Source organism: Dendronephthya gigantea, unplaced genomic scaffold (genome assembly GCF_004324835.1).
Source record: "Dendronephthya gigantea isolate DGI-Jeju-01 unplaced genomic scaffold, DenGig_1.0 000081F, whole genome shotgun sequence".
NCBI lineage: Eukaryota > Metazoa > Cnidaria > Anthozoa > Malacalcyonacea > Nephtheidae > Dendronephthya > Dendronephthya gigantea.
In genome coordinates this window covers 469,009-492,194 of record NW_021163091.1, presented here as the reverse complement: position 1 = coordinate 492,194, position 23,186 = coordinate 469,009, and the positions used below count along the sequence as shown (strand labels likewise).

At 39.7% G+C, this 23,186-nt stretch overlaps 1 protein-coding gene and 1 long non-coding RNA gene across 2 annotated transcripts; one reads left to right on the top strand and one right to left on the bottom strand.

Annotated features, from left to right (window-relative positions):
- The first annotated feature begins 4,326 nt into the window (after nucleotides 1-4,326).
- LOC114532865 lies at nucleotides 4,327-6,868 on the top strand. The gene is made up of 4 exons (XR_003687988.1): nucleotides 4,327-4,535; nucleotides 4,612-4,649; nucleotides 5,510-5,561; nucleotides 6,087-6,868. It is a non-coding gene; the product is annotated as an uncharacterized LOC114532865 (long non-coding RNA).
- Nucleotides 6,869-13,923: 7,055 nt separating this feature from the next.
- LOC114532823 (zinc finger CCCH domain-containing protein 10-like) lies at nucleotides 13,924-14,923 on the bottom strand. The gene is given in 3 exon segments (XM_028554417.1): nucleotides 13,924-13,939; nucleotides 14,157-14,294; nucleotides 14,439-14,923. Coding segments are annotated over 3 exon segments (633 nt in total). The 5' UTR covers nucleotides 14,918-14,923.
- Between the last annotated feature and the right edge of the window lie 8,263 nt (nucleotides 14,924-23,186).

Below are 23,186 nucleotides of genomic sequence, written 5' to 3'. Positions count from 1 at the left end.
ATGCGGTTTTAGCAGAACACCAACCACCTCAGCAAGCCGTACAGTTAAACGATATTGCAGTCGAGATCAATAACCCCGTAAATCCGCCAGTACAGCCTCAAGAGCCGCGTATACCCAGTGCAGGTTTCTCTTCGTATTGTTTTTACTCGGCAGGGTTAGTGCTTTAGGCTTAGCTTCGTTGTAAGGGACAGGGTTTTTTAAGCTCCTCTTTCAAAAGCTTACGGGATTTGTCCACATGTCTCGTTTTCCTTCTGGTAGTGCAATTCCTACTTTGCTTTCTGTTCATTGGGAGAGGCACTCTTAGTACGCCTTACATTCTGTCTACGACGGGATACCCGTGTTCAGAGGCTGAGTCGGATGTCGTGCTTCTCACCGGGTCGACGTTTCGTGTGTATAACCCTTTCCATATTTGCCTGTTGCTAGATTAGGTAACGGGTTGAGGGCGGGAGCTTTGTATCCTATAATTATTATAGTTGTTCCTTGGTATACTAATACCACTGTTATATCTCCCCCGCGTTTTGAAAGACATATAGGAAATTTTTTGCCTTTGGTCTAGTACAGGATATACATTCTTTACGCCTTTGTTGAGGCGGCATCAAATTCCTTTTGATTTGAATTAAGGGTTTAGATTTATGATACTTTTGTTGAAGCAATTTGCCACTTCGGTTTAATTACGCCTTTGTTGAGATGGCCAAGATTACCTACACTTGCGTTTAAGCGTTATAAATTTATAGGCCTTTTGTTGCATTTGGTTAAAATACATAAATAAAATGTTTACGCATGCTTTTTGTCCAAGCGGCATAAGTACCTCTACGCTTTTGGTGAAGCGGTATAGATTTACGATGTTTTTCTTGAACTCAATCTAGATTTATTTACGCTTTTGTTGAAGCGATATACGCCTCCCAGTCTACGCTTTTGGTGAAGCGCTATGAGATTACGCTGCTTTATTGAACTGACCTAGATTGGTTTACGCTTTTGTCGAAGCGATATAAGATTACCCAGTCGACGCTTTAGGTGAAGCGATATATAGGTTTATGAATTAAGATGCTTTATTGAACTGGTTTAAATCTACTCCCGCTTTGGGTGAAGCAACCTCTGAACGCTTTTGGTGAAGCAGTAGGGACTTACGATCTGAATTGAACCATGCAATCTAGATTTATGCTTTTGTGGAAGCCATATAACTTACTTCTACGCACTTTTGGGGCAGCAGTGTAATTTATGATGCGTTTGCTGTACCAGTCTAGATTCATTTACGGCTTTTCATTTGTTGGTGTGCGAGTATAGGTTACCAGTCCATACGCTTTTGGAGAAGAGGTGTGAATTTAAGTTTTTGTTGAGGCAATTTCCCATTTACAATTTATTTACGCTTTTGCATTTAGTTCAGACGAACAAAATTGCTGGCTGCGATCCAGCGATAGAAATTCATGGTGCTTTCCTTGAAGTCTTAAAAAATTGTTTACGTTTTTCCTCAAACCGGTATAAGTTTCACGTACCTCTAATGCTTTCGTGAGGCGGTATGGATTAATGCTGCCTGTGTTCCAGCAATATAGCTCACCTATGAATTGCGACCGGTGTAAACCCGGACTTACGCTCCTGATGAATATTGTGATTTTTATAGATTCTGCAACACATATAAACGAACTTCAATGTTGTAAAAATCAAACAAACTTTAAAAAATATATTCTGCGTTGTTACGTACCAGGCTTAGATTCGAATTGTCCTACACACGTCGTGGATTTATGATACGTTTATTTACGTAATTATACCCATTTGGGAGTACTTAGCTATATTTTTCGTTGAGGCGACCAAAATAGGGGCGAATCTACGTCTTGGTGGTAGCGGTATTAAAACGGTTTAGAACTGTTTATGAATTATGTACTTGTTAAAGCTATAGATTACGTTTATTGTTTACGGGAAATCATCTGCGCTTTGCTCCACCGGAATTATGTGCCTGGCGCGCACTTTCTTTCGACTTTTGAATCTTTGGATTAAAGATCTCCCTTTCTCTTTGGACAAATTCACTGATCCCCCACGTTATGTTAAAAAGGACCACTACCAAACAGTCATGCATGACAAGAGTGGTTACGATCACGTTCTCCCTACCAAGCGTAGTCAGGCGTTTTTCAGTCTCCAATGATTTTCCCCCGTTTGTGCTAATCGGTCCGCTTCTAAAGTTTCTTCAAACCCAACGCTGCCCGTTCTCTGTCGTCGTTCCGGATCTTACACCCAGGCGCTACTGGTGGCCGTTACTAAAACATCGTTGTTTACTTTATTCATGTTGGGAAAAAGGGCGCTACTGGTGTCTTACTTTTCCCTGATTAAGGATTTTCGGCTTCAGGACCCGCCCACTGCCATGGGACCTGTGGGTCTTCAGGATCCCTTCTGCATACTAACGTTTCCGTACTGTTCAGGCACGTGTACTGACAGTACTGTGATGTTCCTCGTTTGTGGAAACCAGCTGAATGTTGCCCCAAATGCCATTATGCTAACGATGTGGATTTCAACGGTGTGGATTTCAAAACAAACATTCCATCGAGTTTATTCACCAACGTTTCCATATATAGATTTACCGAATATCAACGCTCGCTTCCAATCCCTCCAGTCCGTCAGAGGCCAAAAGCCGTACGAGTGTCAGAAGTCCCGTTTACAGGAAGACGAGGAGGTATTCTTGGCGTCTCTTCCACAGCCAAAAACGTTGATTTCTGTTTCAACTGGGGATGTGATCCGCTTCCTGATTTGAAAAGATAAAACAGGTTAAACAAACGTTTTGACTCGGACGCCTGTCCATTTTTGGGTACCTCTATTGGACGTGCAACCTGCAAGTGTCCTACCAGGCTCGCGTCAGGTACGACCGACAACTATATAGCCAAGTTAAAGGCAATATTTACATCGCTGGGCCCTCTTGATCGCTCTGATGTCCCTTCCGTGGGCTTTGGTAACCCAGCTAGTCACCCAACTGTCTCTAATTATCTGAAGTCTGTCCGCGAAGAACAAGTGACGCCAAAACAACCCGTTCCTTTGTTCTTTGACAAAATTTTTGGCATTGTGCAATTCAATCAAGGCGTCTTTATCACAACATGATATTAGCCTTTTTCTGCCTGGATCTCTACTCCGGCGATCGTGTTTCTCACTTAGAACGCTTGAAAACGAATAATGTCATGTGTCTGCCTGGTAACGAGGGTTTCTTAAATCGCCACACCTGCGGTAAGACACTTCGGGGAAAGCACACCCATGTGTTCGCTGTGAAGCCTTCCCCTTCGCCATCCTCCTGTCCCCGATCGCTAACCTTCAGTTATACGTCCTCCTGTGTGACAGAATGCACGTCAACCTACGCCAGGGTTTTCTATTTCGCTCCACGGACCCCAAAGGTTGCGTTACTAACGCTCTTTTCTTGGCTCGGCTGTTACCAATCGTCTAAAGAAGTACCTCTCCAATTTAAACCTCGATGAAGGCGAGACCACCCACAGCTTCCGGGCAGGTTGTTCTATAACGTTGTCACTACTGGGCGCCTCCGACGAATCTATAGCTAAACACATTGGTTGGAGGAGTGTCGCTACCGCACAATATTACACCCAAACGGATGCGGTCATGCATCCCACCTAAACCTCTCCTATCTTAACCACCGGCGCTTCTGCTTCGTCCACCCTCCAAGATTCCCACATGCGGCAACTTGGAGAAACCTTTCGAAGCAAGCCTTGCCTTGAAAGAAGCCTTGCCATAATGCTAGATAATATAACGCTTGTATAATATATCAAGTTCATATTTTTTCTGAGTATTGGAGAGAGTATTTGCACAGTAAACGCGAAAGGATTGATCAAATGTTGTTTCAGAGCCAGCGAAGCTCGGGTGTGAAAATCATTTTGTCCCCATTCTTAGTTTATTTTCAGCTATGGTATTGTGCAGCGGGGCAAACGGTGAGAATATATTCATATTCCCACTGGGCGCTTCGCTGAACAATACCATATTAATGCGTTAAAACTTAATGCAAATATAAGCAGCATCAGAGTAATCGCATGAATAAACACAGTTGGTATAAAAGACCGGGAAAACAGCAAATTTTCACATTTTGCCACGAAGACGACCTGGCTGCATATACAGGAAGGAATTTTCATCCCACCCACCTCCCCTCGGCTGCGACACCGTCTCCTCGCCGCACTTTACTCTTAGCTGAAAATCATTTTGTCCCCATTCTTAGTTTATTTTCAGCTATGGTATTGTGCAGCGGGGCAAACGGTGAGAATATATTCACATTCAAAACAGAGTAAGCTGGCCCCAAGCAGTGACTGGAACTCGGTTGCGTATAGTAATTAGATATGGCGTTTATTGCTGCCGCAGCGAGGTCGCCTGAGCGACCGAGCAAGGCAGCAGTCCTAAATTTGAAATAGCGTGCGAAATCTTGATTTTTGCCAAGAGCGATGCATTGTGGTCACACTTTTCGCAGTTCTTTTTTCAACCATAATGCATTTCGGTTCTTTGAATAAAACCTTCGTGGTCGCAATTGTTTGCTCTTTCACGTCTACGTTTCAAAGACCAAGGTAGGCCTATTTATTCCCTTGTCAAACATTTACACAATTATACTCGTGTGGTAAACATGCAGTCGTATCCTTTTAGATTGTAATACACTGGCGTCGTCTGGAGTTTAACTTTAGGTGAGTTTTTTAGGTTCGATATTACTGATCAACTTATAAGTTATTTTAATATACTTTGGATTTACTGTGAATTTAAAGTATTTCGTTTTACTTTGTATTTTACTTAGTGTATAACCGCGCTGTAATATAAATTCACACGCGCTTAGGCATATTAAAAAAGATCGACCTCGTGTAGTTGTTTGTGTGTACGGATTTTGCGATGCTATCAGGATTTTTTATTCTAAAGCCTATTCTCGATGTACTTCTATGTCTACGAGTTAAATATAAGTTATTGATCGTTTTAGGTTTTAATTTATTATACAGTCTGAACGTTTTACGTTGGCGTCACATTTCCGTATTTCACGAGTTGGGAGTTTACTATATACCGTAGAAAGGGTCTTGTTTTACTACGGCTCTACTTATACTTTAAACACAAAATATTTTATTTTATAGTCGTTCGTATTTTACTTTGTGTATCTGTATATTGCGCGCTTTACTGACATCAAGAAATTCGACCTCGTGTTATAGTCGTGTAGTTGTTTGTGTGGCCTTGCTGCCGCGTATGCATGCACCAAAATTTTTAATTTCACGTTTTTATTCTGCATTGCCCATTGAGGATTATCTTATCTTATCAGGATTATCTTTATCTTAGTTATATTTTTTACTCAAAACTATTTTGTTAGTCATGGGCGTGTATAATGCAAGCTGTATAGACTTGTGCAGAAATTCGACCTTGTGTTGTTGTTTGTGACAATGCTGCCGTCTACACAGAAGCTTTCAATTTCCGCCATTTGTATTCTACTTTGCCGACAGGATCCTTTATAAAGACTTCAAAAAGTTATTTTTGACACAGTTTAATCGTAAGTTATTCACCGTTTTAGGTTTTGATATACTGGCAGAACGTTTCAACGAGAACATACTATATAAAAAAGGGTGAGTTTTTTTAAGCTACCTCGTGTTAGTCGTGTAGTTGTTTGTGTGGCCTTGCTGCCGCCTATGCATGCACGAAAGTTTTTAATTTCACGTTTTCATTCTGCATTGCCCATTCAGGATTATCTTTTTATAAAGGCTTTATCTTAGTTATGTTTTTTACTCAAAAATATTTTGTTAGTCATGGTACTTGGTACTTTGTATAACCGCGCTGTATGTTGCGCGCTTTTCATTCGGATTATCTTTTTGTAAAGCCCTTACCTTATTTATACTTTTAACTCAAAAATGTTTGTTAGTCATAGTACTTGATATTTTACTGCGTGTATAAGCGCGCTGTATAATGCGCACTTTATAGACTTGTGAAGAAATTCGACCTCGTGTTGTTGCATGTTTGTGACATTGCTGCCGTCTACACAGAAGCTTTCAATTTCCGCCCATTTGTATTCTACTTTGCCGACAGGATCGTTTATAAAGACTTCAAAAAGTTATTTTTGACACAGTTTAATCCTAAGTTATTCACCATTTTAGGTTTTAATATACTGGCAGAACTATACTGTGCTATTTCAGGATGGCACATCCACGACCACCCTGTTGCTGTTTGACGACAAACTACAGCAATTATTCAACATCTACAAAGAGCAAAACACTTGCGATACCGAGTTTGAGGGAACTGACGACGAAATTCTTTTAACTGTTGAGGCGAAAGTACTCTTTAACAACAAAAGAAATGTTGTCTCCATAGAGAAGCTTTCTACTTCATAACATATATACAGCATGCTTATATAAACTATATTCTTTAGACGGTCAACATTAGATTGTGCATGACTTTGTTGCCGAAAACACTTCAGCCATTCTTACCACTTTTTAGAAGTTTTGCATGTACTGTTCTGTTATCTTTGTTCTGTTATCTTTGTTCTAACATTTTAAATTCCACAGAAACGCTCTTTAGTGTAAATATTTTTTCTATGAATAGAATGTTTCTCCAATGCCTTACTATTTAACCATTTATATAAATTACTTTACGCAGAAACACTAAATATAACTGTATTGTTGTTTTTCAAGATTATGCGGCGAACTATAAACGTATCTTTACCCCTTAGTTCGGTATTAGGCAGATTTAAAAAGACCTCACGGTCGTCAAATGTCAACTTAAAAATGACGTTCTATCTCCATGCAAGCATACGTTTTTGGCGTCTGTATAAATCTGCTTAACATAATGATAAGTACAATTTTTTGTCTTATTTCTGTGACAACTCTGTGTTTTGCTATTGAAGGCAGCATTACTACCCTTAGGGTAACCTAGTTTAATACGCATGAGCGAAAAGTGCCCAAATCCGCATGCTCGGCAAGTGGCGACTTTTCCAACGTTTCATTCTTAAAGAATTGCTATCAGTTTTGTTGTTTTAAAATATTTTCCCAATTCACATTGTGAATTTTGGGTACAATAAACATATGAAGCAGAAATCAATTCCTATGAGGAAACAGTGAAATCTAAAACGACTGTTTTCCATTTCACCAGGATTTTTTTTATTTTAATCGTATTATTTAGCAAATTTTTGCCCTCAGTTGGAGCAACCGTTTTTGCAGTTACTGGAACGTGACTTGGCTCTTCTTCCTAGGCTACTCTGTGTGTATGTTTCTTCCAAGGTTCGAACCAAAAACATCGTTGTTAAAGCTGAATTGTGTGTCCTGCTCGTTTGTCTGTTCGTCCATCCGTTATACAGGCTATAGCTGTAACGTCCGTCTGTTAGCTTAGCTGGGGTATATAACCCTGTGGTCACCAGCGTAACTAGCCTGTATATATAATCCAAATTGTATTAATACGCAAAATTTTGCTAAAAAATAAAAATATATTTTACACAAACTCGTTTTACTAAATTGTTACTAAAAAGTCTAAATTCTTTCAGGGTATCCTTAACTAATTAACTTGTCTTTTTACCGTTTTCCGCATTAAAAACGACTTTTTCAGTTGTGGATACTAGTTTCGATTAGCTACATCATCTTCAGTCCACCTTTTTTTTTTGCTACACACTTATCTTTAGTTAGCATATTTTATTGCTATTTTAGACATGGTTTTGAATTGATCTTCGTTTGCAAGGGAGTTTGAATCTGTAGAAAAAATGATGAAAAGATATCGTGCACTTTGAATGACAGAATTCAGTCAGTGGTACTGATAAACTATAAACTTGTAATTGTAATAATTTCTTTCAAACTTCATTATGGAATTAATTATATGAAATTTAATATGTTGTTTAAGGTTGTTTAACTTGGTTAAATATTTGTGCCATAAATTGTAGAAATATAGTTACCGTTACAGTGTTTCTGTAATTCTATTGCCCAGGACCAGAGTATATGTATGTCCTCTAAAATTTTCAAACCCTAATCGATCTGATCGACCTTTTTCTTTTTGTTATCGCCACCATTTAGCTTGAGTACTATAAACTTGATGGTGACATAACAGTCAACCAAAGTTATCAGTCATTGTTGATGGAAAATATAGCTTCAGGTTTCACATGAACCTCATCGTTTTTGATGTAAAGTGGAGTATGTGAACTGATATGTAGACAAACCCATAACCAAGAAACATTTACTGCACCCACTTGCAATCAACGGTGACATTTATTTAAATGAGCCTGTCGATTATCAATACATTAAAAGACATCTAAAAATTTGCTCTAAAAATTCACAAAATCACTTGTCAGACCCAGAACAGAGGATGAAAGCGTCATGCGCTGTTGCATATCGTGCGGGCATAAAAAAGTCAAAGTTCCTCTTTTGAGGAAAATATTAGCAAAATAACAATGTTTAGAAGAATAACAATCAATAAACCTCACTCCACTGACATGGATCCGTCAGTAAGTATCACCCAAAATGCAGGAAATCAAGCACAGAGACCCAAAAATACAATAGGCCACTAAGGTCAGATGATCTGAAATGACGGGAAAGGACTGAGAATAGTTGTCAATTAAAAAAATCCATTTCTCGGGTTGTTCTCAAATTAATATAATTATTATGAAATATACTATGTTTCCGTTTCAAATTTATGCCAGAGCTATAATTTCCATAGCTAAAGCAAATCACAAAACTTTGAGAGCCAAAAGGCAGAATTCACTAGGTAATGGAGAATGGATTTCTATTTCGACAGACTTTCTGAGCGCTGATTGGCTAAAATATGAGCAGGGAAATCACATGTAATGTGAACTTGAAGAAAATGAACGCAATAAGAAAATGAACGCAATAAAAATCTTCACGTATACACGAGAATCCAAATCTCACTCCGCTGACAATGCGAAACAATCTTTCCACAGAACAATTATATTTTTGAGTTGTTTGAAACAAGTATTACATGATGTAAAGCTACATACAGAATATTTAACTTGTAAAGAAAGATGCATCGTGAGATAGCCTGTTGTAACATGAAATTCAACATAGTTTTATCAGACTGCCGCATTTAGTTATAGACTAACGTTTTTAGAAATATTACGACCATGGAAGTATAGGTAATACTTCTACAAGAGTTTTTACCAATTAAAAAAAGGCCTCTCAGGATATCAAACGATCTCTCCCACAAGGTCATGTTAAGTAAAAAGAGAGCAGTATTGCGTCCTTCATTACTGTCAATAGTTTTCTTTTGAATATGTAGCTAATTAAAAAGTGAAAACCCTTTAAAATAATTCTACCAAATCGTAGTTACGTACTTCCGGTTAACATGAGATGCACGCGGTGTGTTGTCGTGAGTCAGTACCAGTTGTGTAGTCGTGCTGTTAGGACGTTTTTTGACTGGAACTTTGGATATCTTTTGGAACATTATAGGTAAATGTTTGCACTATTTTCTTGCGTTATTTTTTACTAATACTGTTATTACCCCTTTTAGATCTAACGAGTTGATAAATACAGAACCATTGGCATTCATTATCGCCACTTTATCAGCCTGTTAACGGCCATATGCAGTTGAGTGTTTTATAGCCTCACTCATATTCGGCTTGTGCTGAAGGCCGTGGGAAAGAAAGTCATAGTTTCCCATTTAGGTCAACCTTAGGCAATGCCGCATGCACGGGAAAGAAATTTATAGTTTCCCAGTTATAACCTCACGGGAAAGAAAGTTATCGTTTCCCCTTTACATAGGTTATATAGCATGACTTGATATTAGTCATGTGTGACGAATCATTTCAGGATATCAGTGATATATTTTTTCGGTTTTCAGTGATGGAAACCTCTTCCGGCGAAACTTGTATACCGGACGGGCAACCAACACCAAAAGCTTTCATGCCCAACGAGTTGCAGGAGTCTATGGCCAACATGATGTCGGAAATGATGGCTCAAATGAAAGACGATATTTTCAAGCAATTCGAACAGTATGTCGTCGGCGATGAAGTGTGCGATGAAAGTGAGGAGACAATTAATGAGTCACACTCGACTGAACTCCAAACGACTGATGCTACTGAAGACACAGTGAGCTCGTTTGACGAATTGGCAGCTGAATTTTCTACAGCGGATAAAGCAGCGCCAGCAATTGACGAAAAATTGGCCAAGGTTGTCGGTGATCTTGTTACAAACAAATTACCTAAATTGAAAATCGAAGAGCTACTTGAGAAGTATCTTCGACCAGATAACTGTCAGTTGCTTGTAACGCCAAAAGTTAACAAAGTTATTTGGCACCAGCTTAAGCAAGGGACTAAAACAGCGGATAGCTCCATGCAAAAGTGTCAGAAATTATTTATGTCCTCATTTATGCTATTATTCAAGCTTGTGGAAAGTCAACCGGGGAGGTTAGAACGATTCTAACCCATGCCCTTGTTCTCGCCTTGTCGGGCAACAGAGAATTAATCTTAAACGTCGAGACTTGTTACGGCCTGACCTGAATACACAATATGCATCGCTGTGTAACCCCACGACACCTATAACGAGTGAGCTGTTTGGAGATGACATCGGGAAAGAGATTGATGAAGTCGCAAAAGCCAATAAACTTGGCAGTAAGCTTTCCAGTTCTCGCAGAGGGCGGGGACGAGGATATCATCCTTATGCAAGATTTCAATCACGAGGATCAAGCAGCGCAACATTAATGCGAAGCAATGCCAGTAAAGGATCAAGTCACCGGTTATCTACACTACAGTCTTTTTCGGGGACAGAGGCTCCCACCGTCGAAGGCCAGGGGCGAAGTTCAGTTCCAACCAGACAAGACCTCCACCAAATTAGTTTCATCTACTCCACAACAGGTCAGTTATATTAATCGCATAAATGAATTGATTAACAAACAACCACCTTTTATGGCTGGGCAACTAAGATCCCATCTTGAATATTGGGAAAGAATTACTTCAGACCCGTTTGTATTAAGTTGTGTGACTAATTATAAAATTGAGTTTGATTATGAACCATCCTCAACAAGACATAGCTTTAATTTGGAATATAAATTATCACAACCGGAACAACATGCTGTTGATAAAGAAGTTACCGAGTTTTTATCCAAACATGTTATTGAACATACAACACATGAGCCTGGTGAGGTTATTTCACCTATTTTCATTCGACCAAAAAAGGAATCAGGCAAATTTCGAGTGATTTTTAATCTTAAGAAACTTAACGAAGCTGTTACCTACTGAAAGTTTAAAATGGACACATTAGAAACTGCTGTGAAAATGATGAAACCTGGCTGCTTCATGACGACTATTGATCTGAAAGACGCATACTATTCTATCCCAGTTATACCAGCAGATAGAAAATATCTTAAGTTTTGCTGGCGCGGAGTACTTTATCAGTTTACAGCGTTACAAATGGGACTAACGAGTAGCCCGCGCATTTTCACCAAAGTTCTGAAGCCTGTGTTTGCAACTTTACGATCACAATATGGCCACTCGTGCCTAGGTTATATTGATGACTCCATTTATCTCGAGGTCACTGTTCAATCATGCCAAGATGCTACGTTTAATGCCACTAATTTGTTTGTCCAATTGGGGTTCGTGCCACACCCTACCAAATTAGTTTTTCAGCCAACCCAAAGTTTGGAATTTTTGGGATTTTTGTTAAATTCGCTTACTATGACGGTTTCTCTCCCAGAAAAGAAAATTACAAAAATCATAGCTACATGTTTGCAATTGTTACGAGCAAAACGGTCTACTATACGAGAATTAGCCTCCCTCATTGGTACTCTGGTCTCGACGTTTCCAGGAGTTGAATTGGGCCCTCTATATTACAGGGGGCTCGAGCGTGACAAAGATTTAGCATTAAAACAATCTAAAGGGGATTTTGATGCCAAAACCTGTTTATCACAAGCTAGTATTGGTGGGTCTCCTCCCTTCCGACAGCGTCGCGAACTATCGATCATGGTATACCTAAAATTGTTATGTCAACTGACGCTTCCCATCTAGGTTGGGGTGCTATAGTTGGCACAAACACAACACAGGGACTTTGGTCCGCACAAGAAGCTGTAATTCACATAAATGTTTTAGAACTGTTAGCCATAAAATTTGGTCTACGGTCACTGCTTCATGCAACTCGAAATCAACACATCCGCATCGAATCAGATAACACCACAGCGGTCGCTTATATAAATGGAATGGGAGGATGCAAATCTATAGAGTGTGACACTGTTAGTAAAGATATTTGGTTATGGGCAATAGCTCACAATAACTGGTTGTCCGCTGCCTTTACTCCGGGGAAACAAAATATTATTGCTGATAAACTTTCGAGAGAATTTAATATCGCCTTAGAGTGGACGTTACACTCGTCCAAGTTTACCAGAATTGCTTGGCATTTCGGTCAGCCGGATGTTGATTTGTTTGCCAGTCGATTAAATAGACAAACGGAAGTATATATCTCATGGAAACCGGATCCTCATGCATCCTTTGTTGATGCTTTTTCGGTAAATTGGACCAGGTTCTCTAACAGTTATGCTTTTCCACCTTTTTGCTTAATTGCTAGGTGTTTGCAAAAAGTTGTTCAGGAGAAGATTACCATGATCATTGTTGTACTCAGGTATGGTTCACCAGACTTTTAAGTTTGTTAATCGAGTGCCCCCGATTCTTGAGGGTAACGGCGAATGTTCTATTCAATCCTCTGCACGGTCACATTCACCCTCTGAGCCCCAAATTACTGTTAATGGCAAAATATCAGGAACAACATCCTTGAATGCAGCGTTTCTCCGCCAGTTGCCGACGTCATCATGTCATCATGGAGACCAACTACTCAGAAACAATACAACGTCTACCTCAACAAATGGACCAAGTTTTGTTTTCAAGAACAAATTAATTCAATGTTACCCTCTGTGAATGACGTATTAACTTTCCTTAACAATTTGTTTGAACAACAATTATCTTATTCGACTATTAACACAGCGCGTTCAGCGTTATCAAGCTATTTAATGGATGCTAGGTTTGCTGGTACGAATTATACGGTGGCGACGCATCCTTTCATTGTTCGGTTTTTGAAAGGAGTTTTCAATTCCAGGAAACCAACACCTAAGTATTCTGAAACGTGGGATGTAAATGTGGTGCTGGATTATCTGGCAACCATGCAGCCTCTCGATGAATTGTCTTTAAAGGAACTTTCATTCAAACTTGTCACGTTACTAGCTCTAACATCAGGACAAAGATGTCATGCTTTAACATGTTTGGCTACTACGGCTATGAAAAAGACGGAACAGTATTATCTGTTTCATCTTACCGACCATCTTAAACAAAATCGACCTGGTCGTGTGTTTTCAACACTTTATGTACGCAAATATCAAGTAGCAGAACTATGTGTCTACAGAACGTTGGAAGTTTATTTGGACCGAACATCAGCTCTTCGGAAGCCTGCATTTACCAGGCTACTACTTTCTTATGCCAAACCACACCAACCAGTTGGTACCAGTACAGTTGGCCGATGGATCAAGCAAACACTAACTCTTAGTGGCGTTGACACTGCAGTGTTCACTGCTCATAGTACAAGAGCAGCGAGTGTAAGCAAAGCACGAGGAACAGTACCAGTAGATTCAATACTCAAACATGTTGGTTGGTCATCAGACTCAGTATTTCGCAAGTTTTATAACAAACCTGTTGTTGATGATAATGTTTATCAAAATGCTGTGTTGCAATAAATTGCGTCAATTTCCTGTTATGTTGTTTGAACGTTGTGTCCACAATTGCTTTGAAATCTCATGTTAACCGGAAGTACGTAACTACGATTTGGTAGAATTTAAAGTTAAACGAGACTTACCTGGAAGTTGAAGTTTGATGATAATTCTACCAAATCCGTAGTTGTACTGAGGGTTAACATGCCCATCCCTACCCGCCCTCTGCTAATAACCTTTGTTCTAGTGTGGGACATTGTGTCCACAACAGTTTTCTTCAAAGTCTGACTCACGACAACACACCGCGTGCATCTCATGTTAACCCTCAGTACAACTACGGATTTGGTAGAATTATCATCAAACTTCAACTTCCAGGTAAGTCTCGTTTAACTTTAAATTAAAATATCCAATCAGTTCTTCATTCAAACTTGGTATAACCATCGTAACCAGTTGTTCCGGCGGGTTTGGCAGATGCATACGCATTATAACTTCCAGCACCTGCGTATGAATCTCGTGAAGGATAACTTACGCTGGAAGCGGAACCGCTGTACGAATCGGTGCCGTAGCCGCCTCCATATGAGGGAGCCGCACCTCCCCCGGACCTCATGTAGCGGGCATTCTGCTCCAACAAGATATCATTGGTGGCTCGAAGATCCGAAACATCTTTCTGCAGCTCGGATACTTTTCGTCTTTTTTCGTCTTTCGATACTTTTACGAGTTTTTTGGCAAATTTCGTACTCAAAAGCCCAACGACTACGAGTTTTGGCTGATGGCGTAAGCAAACAACGCACGAGAATGACGAATCTCGTACTCGTAGTCGTACTCGGAGTCACTGCTAAAGCTCCCTATTTTCTTCCATGAGGTAACGGTAGTCATTATCCATCGCATCTCTGGGACGTTTCCGCGGTGGTTCATCGTAGTAGCTTCCCCCACCGCCGTACATATCCTCCGGAATGTGACGGAACTTACACCCAGATCCACGGTTGCACTTGTGGTTGAGGAAATCTTTACAGATCGGAACGTTGGAATCCCGCCCACGTACGCCGCGAGGATGTCCCGGCGGAAGTTGCCCGGTACGCATAAAATCTTTCTCCTCTTGGTTGGTCACGTGAAGGTACTTGCACGTGCTCCGGTTGCACGTGCCGTTTTGGAAATCGCGGCATATCATTGGCTGATCTTTAGGCTCGCTGCCCATTCCCGAGGGATGAGCGAACTTGCATTTATCCCCGCGACTGCAGACACCTCGCTGGAAATCTCTGCAAATTTGCTCGTCAGATTTCTCCACGTTCGCGTCCGTCTTTTCGCCTTCCATGGAGATTATCTACGATTCTGCGCTTACGTCGCTGCGTCGTCTATGAACCGCGTGCGTCAAGGCCTGCTTCTTACGCGTCGTCGGTCAACTTGCGTGCGGCTGTTTAGCTTCAAATGCGCTCTTTGCGTCAGCGCACTTTAATACTCGTGCTTATATGGCAAACGGCAGCGATGCGCTTCCTGTTTAGCGCACGGACTTATAGCGTCGAGGCAACTCTTTGTGTAGCACTATCCAAGCGCTTGCAGGGTGCAGCTATAAAGGGCGCAAAAAATACAGAAGTTAGCTTTGGTAACAAAAGTGTGTATTATACTCCAGCCAGCGTATATACTTCATACCCTACGTTAACAAAAACCCCCAGTAAATGTGCAACTTAAGCTCACGCCTGTACCTGACTCAAGAAACATTTCTAAAGCTGCTAAGCAAAATGCACTGCCTGATATCAGTACAGTTGTATAGTTGCATAACGTTTGCCGGTATACTCTAAAAGTATATATTAAATAGGGCTCCAAATACAGGTCGAGGTATCTCCGGTTAAATTGACCGTCCAACCTCATTTTTGCTCGGTCAAAATCCGTTTTTGTCTGGTCACTAATTCAACACAGCTTTCAAAATTCAACATGACAAACCAAGAACCAAGACACCCGGATTCTTCTTTATAGTATTATGTTAATAGTATAGTGCTTTTCAAGAGATTTATGTACTGTATGGTAATTAATGTTGCTCAAATGCGAATGTTAAGTTGGTAAATAGGCCAAGCGAATTATTAAACAAATATGACCCGTCAAAATGACCGGCATGGAAAAAAATTAACTGGTCAACAAGCATTTCCGACCATTTTCCCTCATTGTCCGTTTACCGGCCATTATTTTAAGAGACTGATTAAAGAAACCTCGGGTACATGAACTTAACTAAAACAATGCTACACAATGCAACTTTTCTTACAACTTACAAGGCGGTTCTGAATTAGATGCATGTTGCTGTATGTAGACAGCCAAGTATTTTGTAAGCATTCTCTCTTTTAAGTTTCATGCTTTTAAAGCTATGTTTTCTAGTAAAAAAATTAGATTGTTTTTCAGTCAAAATTTATTTCATCATTTCCATTAACCGCTTCTCTTTGAAAAGTCTAAAAAATAAAGAAAGCTGGCAGGAAATAATATCAATATCTTCCAAAAAATCAATATTTTCCAATTCAAACAAATCCTTTATTGAATGAAGACTGTATTGCAAGGAAAGACCCGGAGAACTGGGGTGCTGAACGAAATAACAAACATATCTTACCATTTTTTAACTTTAACTAAAAATCTGGGCAAATCTAAACCTTTGAAACAAGCAGAAGATGCTCCATTGATGCCTCCATCTTGGACCCTAGCGACAGAATAAAATCACAATATAAAAATTAGATAAAAATATCAATGAACTAAATTAAAAAAATGGTAATTATATAAAAAGATTTCTATAACTGAATTAAGCAATAACGCAAAAGTAAGGAAGACTATCGACATGAAAGGTGTAAGTACATGAATGTAATGATTGATAATAGGTGATTTTGTGAAAAAAATGAATCTGTTTTGAAAAATGCATGTTTTACAAACCTGAGTATAAAAGTAATAAAACCAATATCTCCAAACTTTTTACAGCGATTCAAACAAAACAATGTTTTCGAAAAAAAAATTGAAAAGCGTTTAACAAATTAGTTTTTTACCTTGTAAACACTTGTAGACCCATTTTTTACTTCTTTTGTGCTTTCAGGTACAGTATTTTCGTTAAAATAACGCTTTTCTTCATTTGTCCCTTCAGTGAGAAAAACAACTTGCGGCCATTTTAAAAAACCTTATGGTGAGTAATAACTAATAATTCCAATTATACAAGGGCTGAGGAGCCTGATGTATAATTGGGGTTATATGAGTGAACGAAGGGAGAAATATATGAGATTACAAATGGTATGAGTTCGTCTTTACCGCGCTTCGGACCACTTTTTTAACACCAGGGTACCCCCTGTGAGAAGAAAAGTAAAATCGCGCGCTTTGGCACTGTTGCTATAGGAACGGTGTCCCATGATCCTCCAGCGACTATTTTAACACCAAACAAGAAGGGAGAAATTCAAAGAGTTATAGGGAGGGTGTGTCCCAAGAACACCAACGGGAGGGACTCATATATTTCTCCCTTCGTTCACTCATATAACCCCAATTATACATCAGGCTTCTCAGCCCTTGTATAATTGGAATTATATTTCATGAACTCCGGTCGAAATATATGAGATTACAAATGGTAGAGTTTAACACAATACACTCCTGAAGTGAATAAGATCCTTTATTGTCAGGCTCAAAACCAAACTGTAACAAGAACCGATTAAACATTATTTACATGTATGGCCTAGGACAGCACGGCCAAATTGAGTGTTCATCACAGGTTGTAAAACTTTTGGAAGGTAGAAGCGGTGGACCAATCAGCCATTTTTAAAATTTCCTCGAGAGGAACTGACGCGTTTGCTGCTGCCGAGGTGGCAGCTCCCCGTACCGAGTGAGCTTTGAATATTGAGGTGTCTATGCCGGCTTGGGCAAGGAACTCGCGAATCCATCGTGCTAGAGTTGAAGGAGAGACTGGACGGTGTGGTTTAATGTAAGATATGAATAATTTATTCGGTTTGCCCTCCAAATTACTTCTGAGCGTAGTTGTCAACTCAATGTATTGTTTGAAGCAGGCAACTGGGCATAGTTTCGTATCTTCGGGGAAGGACGATACGATAGCGAAAACAGGAACATCTGGTCGTGTAGTTTTGGTTTGTGGTAAGGTGAATGTGATGCCTTCCGGTGACAACCGGTAATGGTTAAGATCCAGTTGCGAAAGTGAAGACACCCGTTTAGGGCAAGTAATGGCGAAGATTGTAGCCAATTTCCCAGACAGTTGTTTTAGAGTCAGCTCAGTATTACTTCCTAGTTTAGACAAGTAGGCGGTTACCTTGGAGACATCCCATGTCATGGAATACCCCGGTTTTGGTGGGCGGAGGTTTAGGATGCCCTTTAGTAAGTTGACCACGTATGGATGTTGACCCACCGAGTAACCATCAATTTTTGGATGAGTAACAGAAATTGTCGACCTTAAAACATTAATCGAACGGTACTCAGGCCACTGTCATAGCAGTCTGATAAGAAGGTAAGTATGTCTTTCAGAGATGCTGAAACAAGATCAATTTGCCGTGGACAACACCAGCCGCGCCAGCGTTTCCAGCTCGATTCGTACGTCTTATGTGTGGAGGATCGAGTGGCTGCGATGAGAAGTTTGGCAACGTCTGCCGGAAGGCCTTCTGCTTGATAGCGCTGTGTGAGATATTGAATACGGCCATGTGAAGCCGAGGGTGCATTGGATGAATTCTCTTTGGTTCTGTCGGGTCTATTAGGAGGTGAGGTGATACCGGAAGCAAGACTGGCTGCCGGGTTAGTAGCTGAAGTAGTAGAGGCCACCATGGTTGGGCTTGCCATATCGGGGCCACTAGAACAATTTCTGTTTCGTCTGTCACTGTTTTGTTGAGGACCTTTGGGATCATGTTGAAGGGTGGGAAAGCATACCCTTTCAGTTGGTTCCAATTCAGACTGAAGGCGTCTGAGTGGAGCGCATTGGGGTCGGGTCTCCAGCTGATGTACGTCGGGAGTTGACAGGTTAGTCTTGAGGCAAAGAGATCGGTTCGGCAATGTTTCAGGAAAGGTTTGATGATGCTGGGTTCTAGCATCCAATCGCTGTTGTCTGTAAATAGACGCGATTCCCGATCTGCCAGATTGTTCAACTTCCCGGGGACGTGGAAAGCTACCACAAATATATCCTTCTGGATGCACCAGTTCCACATTTCTAGAGCGAGTTGGAGAAGCTGAGGAGAGTGTGTGCCGCCCTTGTGGTTTATGTACGCCACAGCTGTAGCGTTGTCCATATTGAGCGACACAGTTATCGAAGTTTTGTTTTTGGTATTCGCTGATTGGGTATTCGCTGAGCCCAACAGACAAAGTGTCTGTTCAATGGAGGTTTTTAACTCAGCTAAATCTACGTTTACATTGTTTTCGAGACGATCATGTAAGGTGCAGAGGGGCCCTGTGGCATTAAGTAAGGAACGTTGGGCAACCTGTAGTTCCTTGTCCCGTTCCTGTACAAATTTTCGATTGTTTTGTGCAATATGTTGTACCACTGAAGGGTCAAGGGTCGGGGCTACTAGAGCCTCAACCGAGGGCACAGCTTGATTCTCTAAAATTTCACTCACTTGATCAAATGAAAGTTTTCGGCGGAAATTTTTTTCCAAAAAGGATGTAAAAGCTTCTGAAAGTGACCAAGAAAGGGTCATATTATCAGGATCATACATGAGTTATTAAGCTCTTTCGTAATAGGGGGAATATCTGTCCCTCTCCCGTGTAACTTCACAGAAGAATCCAAATCTGATGAGTCGACAGTCGTTTCTGGTGACTTAATAGTCAAATCTGATGGCTTAATAGCCGTGATTGGTGGCCCGAGAGCCGTAGGTTCAGGCAAGTTTGCATCTAAACTGTCGATATCATTTCCCGCTGAAACTGACTAAGCGTCATCTTGAATCGCTTCGTTGCATTGTGAGTGGGAAGCCTGCGAGGCTGTTTCACTGGTGTGTCTTTCCAGGTTATCGATCCTGGCATTGCAGACCGACATATCTGCTTTTAAATCTTTCACAGATTGTAAAATTTCACGAAGAATCTCTTCGTCTTTGTGACCGTTGTCACTGGTTCTGCGTCGTTTTGACGATCCGTTCTTCGATATATGATGCGAATTTTCGCGCGAATGAGATCGTTTGCGATGATGTTGACTCGCCATATTCCAAGCTTAGATATAGAGGGATGAAAATACTAAGTTTTCGTCGCTGTTTAAGAGAAAGTTGGATTAGAAAAAATGATTTGAAAGGAAAAACAAGAACTTACCTGTTTATGGCCGAAGCACAAGGTAAAAAAGTCGCTGGAGGATCATGGGACACCGTTCCTATAGCAACAGTGCCAAAGCGCGCGATTTTACTTTTCTTCTCACAGGGGGTACCCTGGTGTTAAAAAAGTGGTCCGAAGCACGGTAAAGACAAAGTCATACCATTTGTAATCTCATATATTTCGACCAGAGTTCATGAAATATAACCATTAGATAGATGCAATTTTTTTGTTTTTGCTGATTGTTTTGTGAATTTTGTGTCTCACGCGCTGCGTGATATTCCGCGTGATGACTTCCGGTGAGTTGACAAGTCACACGTGTCATGAGAGAATTTAATTTGTAAAACGCCGTTTTTAAGACGAAAAATTACTTTTTTAAAAAATTCGTGCTACCTATATGGCTATTTCTGGAATAATTCTTGAAGGGTATCGGTATATGTATCCTTCGTTAATTGTGGAAAGGCAATTGAGCATATTTATGGCTCAAAATTTATTTTTAAAAATCAAAAAAGCTGGTCCAATTGATGCCGAAAGATATTAATTGGCACTATGGAATATATGTACTCTGGCTGAATTCTTTGCAATGAAATCCCATATTTACACGTAAATATTATTTATGCGAATTTTTCACGTTTCTAACCGTCTTTTAAATCTGTTTTTTTTTAAATAATATCAAGGCATAGAGTGTCTTATTGCTAATTTTTTAACCTGGAACTGAAACCATATAATATGGCCATGTCTTTATTTTTTGTCTTCAGAGTTACGCTAAAAAGACCCGTGTGTGGTCATAACGGTCGCGCATAAGCATTAATTTGTAATTTTTGTGTGAAAAATAGTCCAAGACAAAAGGTGATGAAGTTGTTTTTTATAGCCAAACGCCTAAAATCGCTAAATACGCTGAATTGCTCGCCTTATTTACATGACATGTTGTTGTTGCTCATTTCAAGTACACAAAGTCCTTTGTAAGCTCTTACATTTCGTTTTCACATTTCTATTAATCCTAGATATTTGTTAATTCGTTTCGTTTTATCTCCTGGAGATATATTCTATCTAAAGCATGTATTACATGTTTTCTAAACTCAAAAATAACTATTGCACAGCTTTCCTACTCAGCTATATTTTTTCCTGTTTTTGCCAGCATCAAATAATCTCATAAACTACCTTTTAGCTCAGAAGATCCACTTCATCCATCTTTTTAAAAATTTTAAGTCAAATGAGACATCGCCCTAAAGGATTTGTTTAAATCAGCATTTGTTTGTCAAAAATTCGATTTTTCTATCGATTTGTCTTTTGCTTTGTGGCCATACATTATTCCATTGCCATTGGAGTCTACTTAAACTTAAAACTAGGACTATAGTTTGCTCTTTTGATGGACAGGTAACTGAATGCAAGTGAAATAACTCATACCACTAAGAACATTGAGCAAACATAATCGCATGCCATAATCTGACGAACCCTCAGAAAAGAATGTTAGTCCTGATCTTATTATGTTAAGGTTATGGCAAACATAAAGGGACAAACATCATTTGCTCATGACTGAAGCAGTGAATTTGAGATCCTCTATATTATAATAGCCAATGCCACGCAGAAAATTGCAGGTTAGTTTGATTGTTATCCATTTTTCATTCCTGTGGAAAGTGCTTGTGCGATATGTAGGGTAAAATGCATCATTAATGCACCTATTGTGTTAAAATAATAGCAAACATCACGGTCAAGAGGACAAACATCAATCACTTGGTCATCAATGGAGCAATGAATTAGTGAAGATCTTATCTTTTAAATGCTATTCAGCATATCAAAGTGCAAAGTGATGCTACGAAATGAGTCATTTACATTCAATGTAAGGAATGTGTCTTCCTCCCAATCTCATTCAGGACACATGAATTTTGATAGGAACTTTCATAGACATCGCACGAGAAAGGACTGTAAGGTGATTGAGATATCATGCCACATTATAATTGAATTTTAAAATATCATGATGGTCAACAAAATCAGCCGTTTTAAACGCGAAACTTTTTTTTCAATGCTTATTAGTAGTAATTCATAATTTCTTGTATGCATGTTAGTATAAGTATAGTGTAAATGTGGTATATGTGTCTAAAAACCCGAGTGGAAGATTAGCACAGGCTAAACTGGGGTGTATAATTATGTACTTCACTTCCCGTCTTCAAATAAAGTTTATTACACATGCCACCAGATTGATGCGAAAATTGAAATTGGATTTAGTTCCTTGTGGAAAATTGATTTCAGATTAGATGTTAGCAAATGCAGTTTAGCAATGTCAATGCAATAAATAAAATGCCTTTTATATGTGATGATTACGATCAGTGCGCTAATTGCGCTAATTAGTTACCGAATATTGCGGACGCGATGGCGCGAAAATATTTGACGCAATAATTAGCTTCGTCATAATCACTGTCATAATTGTCTGACTGCGCGAGTGAAAACATTACTTTCAACGAGTGAAAATTCTTTTAAAATGGCTAGCAATGAAAGTCGAAAAACTGTGCCACCGGGTCAATATCGGTTGGATATTTACTCTGGAAGAAAGTACCAGCCAGCGCTTCTAGAATTTCTAGATATACAAAACTACGTCTTTTCGTTGATTGATAACGCGAAGAGAATCTTGATCGAAGAGGAAATTATGAACAAAAACAAACTCCAAGAAAGTTCAAAGAAAGACCACGGAAAAGGTAAGAAGGAATTTCTTTATATTCTAATGATGAAGTTGTCGATTTGCGATTATTTGTCTCGTATATTCAATTGGGTACGGAATTGATCGCGTGCAGAAGAGTACGAAGTGCTACGTTGTTCGGTTAAGAAAAGAGCGTTCCATCCGCACAGTGAGTACTGCATTTGCACGAGGTTGCAGTTAAGTATCTATGTGTGCAACTATATGCACTTTATTTGCCATTTCTGCTGATTTTGTGAGTAAAATTTTGCTATATTCTATATTCTGTAGTTAACTAATCGTTATTTTTTTGAATCGAGTTCGTTTGATATCGCCATTGTCGCGCGCGCAGTTTGTTGACGCGTGCATTCAAAACAGAGTAAAAAATACAGAGCTGGCACTCAGCAATGACTGAAACTTGGTCGGGTATATTAAATGAATATGGCGTTTTTTTAATGCGCGTGAGCGAAGAGTGGCCAAATGCGCATGCTCGCCAAGGGGCGACTTTTCCTGACCAACGTTAGGCCAAATTTTGGCAACTTTGAGCTCATTCGTCACTCTTAAAAATTTGCTATTAGTTTTGTTGTTTTAAAATATTTTACCATTCCACATTGTGAATTTTATTAATAAAGTTTTATTTTATTTATTTATTGATTCCTATGAGGAAACAGTG